The 9,832-nt window shown below is 40.0% G+C and overlaps 1 protein-coding gene across 1 annotated transcript; it reads right to left on the reverse strand.

Moving 5' to 3' along the window:
- Window positions 1–322: 322 nt before the first annotated feature.
- cog5 (component of oligomeric golgi complex 5) lies at window positions 323–9,686 on the reverse strand. The gene is made up of 22 exons (XM_077498676.1): window positions 9,370–9,686; window positions 9,072–9,211; window positions 8,389–8,446; window positions 8,003–8,057; window positions 7,486–7,555; window positions 7,234–7,354; window positions 6,697–6,827; window positions 6,213–6,372; window positions 5,813–5,925; window positions 5,614–5,691; window positions 5,413–5,494; window positions 5,123–5,318; window positions 3,608–3,769; window positions 3,302–3,401; window positions 3,059–3,169; window positions 2,479–2,541; window positions 2,170–2,273; window positions 1,852–2,089; window positions 1,684–1,760; window positions 1,387–1,513; window positions 1,173–1,252; window positions 323–822 (listed from the first exon to the last, which is right to left on the reverse strand). The coding sequence occupies exons 1-22, from the start codon at window positions 9,422–9,424 to the stop codon at window positions 702–704; spliced, it is 2,442 nt and encodes an 813-aa protein (XP_077354802.1). The 5' UTR covers window positions 9,425–9,686; the 3' UTR covers window positions 323–701.
- Between the last annotated feature and the right edge of the window lie 146 nt (window positions 9,687–9,832).

The following is a 9,832-nucleotide window of genomic DNA, read 5'->3' on the forward strand; positions in this document are numbered from 1 at the left end:
TGTGGAATTTTAGTTAAGCAGCAAAATCCACCCATTCTTATCCAACTCGAGTGCATGCCATTTTGTTACCTGCTGTCCACTGAAAATGACATCACAATTGCTCAGGGCTCATGTAACGAGTCAACCAATCAATAAACTATAGCTATACCAAAAACCCACGTTTGATTTAAATCCTGCATGATAAACTTCTTACACGTACATACAGTACAAAGTGGGCCACAACATTGTGAATCATCAGATCAAAACACAAAACTTGGAAACAGCTTGTAGAACCCTCATGTTTATTTACCAGGAGAATAAAATCCAAAAATCCTCACAAGGGTTGCGGGGTAGTAGAATAATAACTCACTTTATTTATAGATAGGATATGTGCCTGTCAGGGCAATCAAAGTCACCATACAGTCACACAGAGTGTTGTTAGAGTGAAAAATTTCATATTGTATATTAGAACAGAGTCAGACCACACACACAATATGACCAAAACTGTCAAATGCCCAATTTTCTATCCTTATGTGTGCTGTCACAGATTTTAAAAATCCTTGCATGTGTACCAGGCCTTATAGATACATATTTCTTTTCATTCACTTAATTTGTCACAACTGCATTTTAGGTAAAGTTGGATTTTTCATTAGTTACGACTGGAAAAGCAGAAGTTGAACTAATAAGAGTAATTCAAAACCAGTTTAATCAGTCAATTGTCATCATCCTTTCACTTCTGATGAAGTGGCTGTCTGCAACAGCTGCAGCATTACGGGATAGATTGGTGCAAATTCCTTCCCCTGCCGCGCCCTTACAGACTGCACATATGCCTCCAAAGTGCCCCTATTGAAGAGTACAAATAATCAGCCTTCATCTGGAAATGAATATATTTGCTGCAAAATTGATTGGTTTTCTACTCAGGAAAAATGTTAAATAACTAAGTAATTCATGGCAGTAAAAGTCACAATTTGACCAGAAAGAATAAAGTCACAGGAAAAAAAAATCTTCATAATGCGATACAAATTTAATGTCTACTGGAACAAGCATTGAAAAATAAATTTAAATACAATTAAAAAAAATCTACGCAGTATAAAATGAACAAATTATGAAAATAAAGTTATAATATCGGACAAAAAAAAAAAAGTAGTGAAAAAATATAAAACCCACTTCATGTCTATTATTGACGCGATTACCTGATGAGCGCGAGACGGTCTCTCTCTGAAGGATGTTCATCCATCCACTGGGAGTAACGTGTAACGGACCACTCGGCTCTCTGTGGGTGACAAATTGTCAATTGTACAATGTACATGCCAGTACACTCAATGCTTTAACTCTTATTAAAAAAAAAGTGTATTTTTAACCACATTGTTGTATTTCTCAGTGATAAATCGTGTCACGTGTACAGGCCTGGTAAGGTGACTTGAGCTCAGACGGAGCCCTGGCGAAGAGGAAGTGAAGCACAGTGCTGTAAGGAATCAAGTCACCCACAGCTGGACTCTTGACGATCAGGTTACTTGTCTGGAACAGCAGTGGTCTGAAAGAAAGCATCAACAGTAATGTGCCAGATTGTTGACTTTGTCTTCAAGTTGTTTAAATGTGTCACATGCAGGTTTTTACTCTGCCTCTTGGTTCTTTGTAGGAGTGCAAGAAAGCAGCTGTGCCTGTTTTTGTTTGCCACAGTAAAAATGCGAAAGTCCTACATACCTAAAGGATCGAAGCACTCTGTAAGGTTTCCCCAAATCAGACACTCGTCTGCATAGTGGAGCCACAGCCATCTCCATCTTGGAGAAAGACAAGTCCAAATATTCAAACTAATGTGGGGGGGGGGGAAACATACGGCAATCAACTGAAAACGTTCTTTTACGCCCTAACTTGTGCAAAGTCGGCGGCCAAACGCATCTTTCCGCCTTCGCCCAGCGGGCGCAACAAGCTGCCATGCCGTACGAAAAGCTCGATGGCTCTCTGAGCGATGGACTCTGTGCTTTCATAGATGAAGTCTGTACACTCAAAGTGTCGGAAGTAGTCGGTCATGACTCTGGAGATGAATCCCTGCAACTCCTTCATGTAGAGGGAGCAGAGAACGTCTGGCTTAGCAGGACTGGGCAGCTTGCTGCAACACACACACACACACAAAATATATATTAATCCTCTACATAAATATGTAAGTATTTTTTTTTTTTAAAAACTGACCCTGAGAAGTCCTCCTGGTGTAGCGTGATGATGATGGCCTCTATAGAATCACTTACTGACTGCAAGAGAGGCTGCAATGCACTGCTCATCAGGGCCTGCACCTCCTGGGAAAAGAATCCACATCACAATTTGGAGTCCAACCAAAAAGATTATTGAAAAATATGGAAGAAAAAGTCGAAACAAATTTTAAAGTTCTGTCATTATGCCACTGATCTGTGTATTCTCCCATTTGTGGCATTATTTATTTTGGCTAAAGTTGACCAAAAAAAAGCACCTCAGTGGAACTACTAGCTTTATTAAGTTGTTAACCTCCAAAGAAGAAGAGAGGGCTTCTGCGGGAGCTGTCAGGCTGGACCCTAAACCGGAAATGATCTGAAAAGAAAGAGAAGAAAATGGTCAAGTCAAAGTATTGACTATTGTAGATTTTTTTTTTTTTTTAGGCATTCTCCTGTCAACTTAAGCACTTTTCGACACACTCCTGAGGAAAGAGTAAGTCCAGCGCCACGTAAATGTGAAATATTGCATGCAAATTTTGGATTTAGTTGCAAACTACTGTACTTTTAAGCTGATTAATGACGACTTATTTGGAATGGTTTGATTTCATACAGAATAAAAAAAAAAACAAAAAAAAAACATCTCCTTTAAAGTGGGCACACATCCCGACTGGCCGATGAGGCATTTTCATATTTAACGCTTTATTTTTCTCATAGATTTCAATGACATTTGCAAATTATCAAGAAAACTCAATGCTCCATGAGTTAAAGCCTGTGAATTCTATGAATCACACCTCTTTGGTGTGCACTCATGCGAGGGGATCTGTCACAAGTCTGAACAGGAGAATATGCATAAATTAAAAGTGACTATAGGCCAAAGTGCAGAAATTTCAGACCTTGGCGACAGCCTGCTGCAGACGGTAGAGCGAGTTGACCACTGCAGTGTTCCTCCTCTGGCCTTCTGATAATGGACCAATCACCTGACTGGCATCACTCTGAGTACACAACTGTACAAGTCGAGAAAATTAGCCGAGTATGAATTCGGGACGTGCATCTGGATCACACATGTAAAAACAAATGATACAACATGCTCCAAAGTGGTGCTGCAAACAGTCAAAACATATGTGGCCCTGACATACCAGCTGTTCGGACTTGACACAGAAGAGTTGGACGGTCTTGGCAGCATTCTTGGCGACAGCGAGCGAGAGGTCCAAATCCATCGATGCTACATTCAGTTCACTGTAAATAAACAAAAGAAAACAGACATTTAACATCTTTCCATTTATTAATCAAATGATATTCATAATATAAGAAATGTGCCATCTGTGTTACTGAGAGGGCACTGATTTTTTATTTTTTTTCTCGGATTCTAATTATCTTCTTTGCTTGATATATTGTCATGTATAGCATCCTGTTCTACTATTTGCGTATTGTAAAACACTTGCCTGCTGATGGTCTTGATGATGCTCTCCAACTCATCGTGGGAGGGCGGGTTGCGTCCGCCCATTGGAAAAACGAGGTTTATGGGATCAAACAGGCGAGAGAGGGACTTGGACAGGTAAGCCGCTTCATACGGTTGAAGGGAATCCTTGAGAGTCCTCTCGGGACTGCACACACACAAATTCAAAGACATCAACTGTTATAGTGTGGAAAGCCTACCAGTTAATAACACCAATCATTCTTCAAATGAGGTCGGCCCTAAAACTGTGGTTCACAACCACTTTTTCCTTGGGTTAGGGTTAACCACCTAACCTTAAATCAGTGACTGATTGTCATTTGCCTAATGGGGACTTTGTACGTGTTACGTTCTGAGGTTGGATCCCAAAGCGCAGACACAAACAAGGTTGACGAGACGAGAAACAATGAGAATGCATCGAGAATCACGAGACGCCAAGCCACCTTGGGCTGTGGAGATGTACAGAGGAACAGAGGCAATAATCCGACAAACACACACACACTTCTCAGTTTCGCTAAATAGACAGTGAATTGATCGGATTGGCTGTGGCTAAACATGAGGGTAAGGCGACACGCAGTGATAGGAACGAACAGAAAAGTAGTGCCCGGCGGTAATGGCGTCTGACTTTTTTTCAGGAGAGAGTGTTGTGATGCAAATGTGTCACTCTTTTGAACACAAATTATTTTTAGAAGAAAAACGCTTTATTTCCACGACGATAGGAATGTAACGATATCCAAACATCACAATACGATATTATCACGATATGAAGGTCACGATCCGATAGTTATCATGATATTTGTGTGTGTGTGTGTGTGTGTGTGTGTGTGTGTGTGTGTGTGTGTGTGTGTCTTGACGTTTAAAAAATAGATCACAATATTGTATAAAAAAAAAAAAGCTCATACTAAAAAAAAGGACAATATTGTGTTTTTGTACATAACAGCAATGCATATAAACCACCTACAATCTCTAATAACAATATTGAGGCACTTACTTGCTAATGCAAGCACACACTTATCGCTTCACAAGCAAATTCGGTTCCCCTTCATCTGAAAATTAGCATAGATTTTAAACATAGAAGGCCAAAACATCCCTAATGAAAATTAAATTGCACTAATAAACTAGCCCCTAGAGGGTGCTCGTAGAACTGCACAAATGAAAATCAACCTGACTTTTTTTTAACAGATGTGTTCCTTTTAAATATTGTGAACATGACGACGACGATATTGTCAGTTTTAATATCACAATATCACGATATTGCCCTTATCGTGACATCCCTACACGACGATAGCCAACTTGCCGGACTACTGTTCTCTCGACCAACACCGGACCAGAACTCGTGTCAGGGGTAAGTCAGTGATGATCGCACACACTAGGTGAAGATGAAATAGAGATTCATGTCAAAAAATCCGAACTCTCTCTTTAATACGAAACAAAAAGTTTTCATATCGTTTAGATGTTTACCAGCACATAAAAAATAGGTTTCAGTCAAGAATAAAATGCTTACTTGTAGTCCTGTTTGCTTTGAGAGAACAGGTCAGAGCTATCCGTTTCTGGCTCCAGACTGGTATCCATACCGCTGCTGTTGATCAGTGAGCTGTGCAGGCTGGCGCTATACTGCTGCAGGCGACGCCACAGCTCATTGTACAGTCGCAACAATTTCGGGTACTCTCCTTCAAACGCTTGCTTGAGGAAAGATGAGGCTGTTATATGAAAAATAAAAGTTGAGGATTATCTGTGTAACGTTTTTTTCCAACTACATGTCACATGTATATTACAGGCAAAACAAATTCTTGCCTTGAGTCGCTTTATGAAACTCTTCTCTTAATTTGTTGGTCACATCATTCCAAAAGGTGTAGAGGATATCAGGCTCACCATCCTGTCATTGGATGCCATCAAGTTAAAGAAATTAAAATCTTTCAGGATAGGCAATTATTATTTTTATTATTTTTAATGTGTTATGATTCTGTTTGATGCTTAACAGCGGTGTTGACTCACCTTAATGATCTCATCAATGAAACACCGGTGAGTGACAGGGTCTCTCTTCTTCATCAGGACCTTCTGAAGATGCTGCACCTAAGAAGAGGTAGGAAAAAAGGGCAGAATCTATTTATTACTTGATTCAATCTGATGGATGCATAATTGCTGAAAATCTTATTCTTTCTATGTTATTATCTCCTCTTCTTCAGTCCTTTACTTGTTTGCATGCAGCACATATCTGGTCCATGAGTTTCTCCAGGTTTGTCCATAGAGCAGCCCGGAAAGCTGCTGTGCTGCCTGGAGTTGGGAGAATTGCTCTTCCAGGGGCACCTGAGAGAAGAAATTCCGTTGGGTACACTTGAAACTCCTGCGAGCAATTACATTTCAATTCACAGTTCTGGCCACCGTTATTAGTAAACTATTTTTTTTTTAAATTGTTTAATAAAACCATAGCTTCAGTTCCCTGGGATTAACCGGAGGAAAAAAACAACAAAAACATTCATGTGAACCATTACTTCGTGATCCAACACTACTTTCGACTTTCCTGACTTGGGAGCAATGTGAATGTGACTGTGATTATATTTCTTTCAAAGTGAAACAAATTGTTCTTGTATTACCTCTCGGGTTGGAAGGCTGTGTCAGGCCCTTAATGTCCAGAGCAGCGATGATGCTGTCCTGTATGCTAGTCTGGTAAGCGCCCACAACAGAGCTGATTGTCTCCTTAAGACTACCGAGGTTGTAGAAGACCTGCAAGGCTGTGCCGACCTGCGTAGGATTCTGACAGACATGGAGAGAGAAAAATAAACAGGCACTGTCAGGGGTTTCAAGTTTTGGCCTGAAATTCTCATTTTCAAAAAGTTATTTTTCATGATTAGAAGACGGCGGATACATTTGGCAGGAAGATAAGTAGCCTGCCAGAAATTTTGGATAACCTTTGCACAGTGCTGTGAATGGAAAAGGCTCCTCCAAAACATACTTTCAAAAAAGACAGAATGTTGTATGTTTTGCCTTTGAAGTTTGTACACGGTTCGGTCCAGTTCCCGCTCTCATCATGATTCTGCTTTTTTTTTTTTGGGTGTGTGTGTGTGTTTGCTTTCTTACTTGAATCTCTGTGCCCTGCTCCAATAATCGCTTGGCCTGGTTCTCCACTTCCAGCCTTGCTCTACTGATCAGTACCAGGTCATTCTCAATCACCTCAATGCCGCTCAAATCGACTCCTTGTGACAGATAATCTGGAGTATTTGTGGGGGAAAAGAAAGACAAACAATGCTCATGTTTTAAATACAGTACTTCTACATGTGGCAGTGCAAATAGAAGATGAGCACAAAGATGGCGGCTACTATAAAGTGTTCTATTACAACTCAGATACTACGCGTCACTGCATTGAGCAACAATTTACTCCAGCTAAAACTGTCCCACATAAAGAAAAAAAAAAAAAAAAAAGTCTTATCAGTGACCTTGAAACTTTCTCCCAAACTTAATAATCAAGTTAGAAACCTGAATTTTAACGGCACGCCATACAGTAATTGATGAGAGCTATAGTAGCCAATCGCATTTTTCAGACAATGTCCTGGAACACAACACAGAGGCTCCATCGTATACTTGCGTTTGGCAAAACAACTGACTGTATGCCCTGACCTAGTTCGTTGAGACTGTGAGCAGCCTTTGTTATCTCCCGACTGCCACCTTGAAGCTGAACCTGAAGCCTCTTGCTTAGGTGCAAGATTCGAATAATTCTCCGCAGAAGGTCACAGGCCACCTGGACAGTGAAGGGACAGCAGAAATAAATGATTGAGATAAGTATCACCAGATGCACGTTTGAATAGAAAAAAACTTTCAATTTCAATTCTCGCTCCCACTACGCATGGCATCTTGAAAAGGAGGGCTTACCTGCAATCTGCTCAGCTGAGTGATCCTCGCCACGATCTTGTTGTATGGGTCAACTATTTTGGTTCTTATCCTGAAAATACATGAATGGGTGGAATGCTGTTACAGCCATCCTCATCCATTTTCTTCACCACTTATTCCTCACAAGGGTCGCGGGGGGTGCTGGAGCCTATCTCAGCTGGCTCTGGGCAGTAGGCGGGGTACACCCTGGACTGGTTGCCAGCCAATCACAGATGCTGTTACATTTTCAGGAAAAATAAGGATATTCTTTACCGCAGTGTGACAAAAGGCCAGTAAAACTTAGCGATAATGCTAATTCTAAATTTACATGTAAGTTGGAACCTATTAAATCAAAGCTTAAAGACTACACAACAATCACGTTTTGTTTTGTTTTGTTTCAAACTGAGGAATAAGCAGGTCAGAAAATGGATGGATGGATTGGTGTGGTGAGTAACAGAATCAATAATAGCAGCAGAGCTATGAAGATCCACTGATGACAGACACAAGCCATCACATTAACCTGTCAACAGCTGCCTGCAGAGCGCTGATCCTCGTCTGCATCATCTGGAGGACCCCTAAAGACAAAGACGTTCAATGTCCTTTTCAGTAAAACATCAACTCACATTTGAAAAATACAGACAATGGCGAATTTGTTTCCTCAAATTTCACCCTGTTCAAGTGCTCAATATGTTGTGTCCCACACAATATATTAGTAACTTCCAAATACAGTACTTTTTTTTTTTTTTTTACACTTAGACACTACATTGCTTTATTGTGAATAGTTCATGTATTTCTCATTTCATGCTCACACAGGCTTGTTGATCTCTAATATTACAACAATAAAAACAAGGCTGATTCTATTTAGAAGTTACCATAGTATAATAATACATCATAAAAAAAGCATACCTTCAAGAGACTCTATCCCAGTTGCCTGAGCCAATAAGTCCTCATGTCTGGCTACTACCTGGAAGGTTAGAAAAATACTATTACACATCATTGTTTATTATAAAAAGTACAGCCTATAAGAGTCAAATAGATTGTTCTGTTCTTTACTGATCAAGTAAGTCTGCACTGTATCTGGCAATTGACAGTACTTTTGTAATCCACCTGTGGCTGGATATGGGTCAAAGTAAACCATGTGTACTAGGGATAAACAAAATATCAGTCAAAATGCATTTAACAAAAATGTTGGTAGGTCAATAAAATGACAAATGAAAACTTACTGAAATTGTACCAGTAAAAATCAGACATTGCTTTTGAATTATCATTCAATATTATTTATTATTCTACACTATGCAAACATGGCTATCATATTGGACAAAACCCTTTTGATATATGTTGGGAATCTCCAACGGATATAACGCCACGTTATTACGTGCACAGAGCCCATTGGCACTCAGATGATTACATTTTCTTTTGCATTTTAACTCAGTGACAGCCTTTCTCACCATTCACGTTACAATGTTTTGAAATATTTATTTTATTGCTGCTATTATTATTATTATTTATCTCTAGGTAACCTTCTGAATGGACTTCAAAAGGTCTGTGACTGTCACTTAGTGTAGTCGTGCAGTGTATAGCGTCCATGCCTGGCTGTGCAGCTCTTTATCAAGTTGACTGATTCCTTGTGCTAGCTTTGCCAGCTGTTCAGCAATGACAGCATGGTGGATCGCTTGAGCAGTATATATCTTCACATCGAAATCCCCAGCCAGGAAATCTGCATAGAACTCTACAAATACACACACACACACACACACACACACACACACACACACACACACAAAAAAGGTTGATTTTGCACAAACTTTGACAAATGTTCTAAAATGAAGCTCGAAGTATTTTTGACATGTGACTATAACACCGCAGTTGCGTAATGAGTAAATTTACCGTCTTTTAAAGATGAATTTATGGACACGTCTCTGCCGTTAAACAAGCTATCCATGTTGACTTCCGCAAACGACCTCACAATTCTTCTTCTACGCGTTACTTTGTTCTTCGTGGCCGCCACGCCTGGCGAGGCATTCGTCCTGTACAAAGATACGTCAGAGCGTCTTCCATATCGGATGTGGCAAATCCGCCTGCACAGAAATGGACTGAATTTTAAAAAGCGGTTTTGTAACAAAGCCACTAAAATGCAATGCTCCAAGTGTGATGTGTGTTTTTTTAAACTAGGTCAGGATGCTAGTTTAATTAAAAGTACATCAGTGTTTGGCTTATAAATTTGTAAATCTGACTCTTGTCAATGCTTCACCACCCTTAAACACAATCTATTACGGATATCAATAGTATCACCCATGCCTAACATGTTGCCCACATGTGTATTTGTCCTCTACAGTGTTAATGAGCATAA

The sequence above is a fragment of the Festucalex cinctus genome, chromosome 16 (genome assembly GCF_051991245.1).
Source record: "Festucalex cinctus isolate MCC-2025b chromosome 16, RoL_Fcin_1.0, whole genome shotgun sequence".
NCBI lineage: Eukaryota > Metazoa > Chordata > Actinopteri > Syngnathiformes > Syngnathidae > Festucalex > Festucalex cinctus.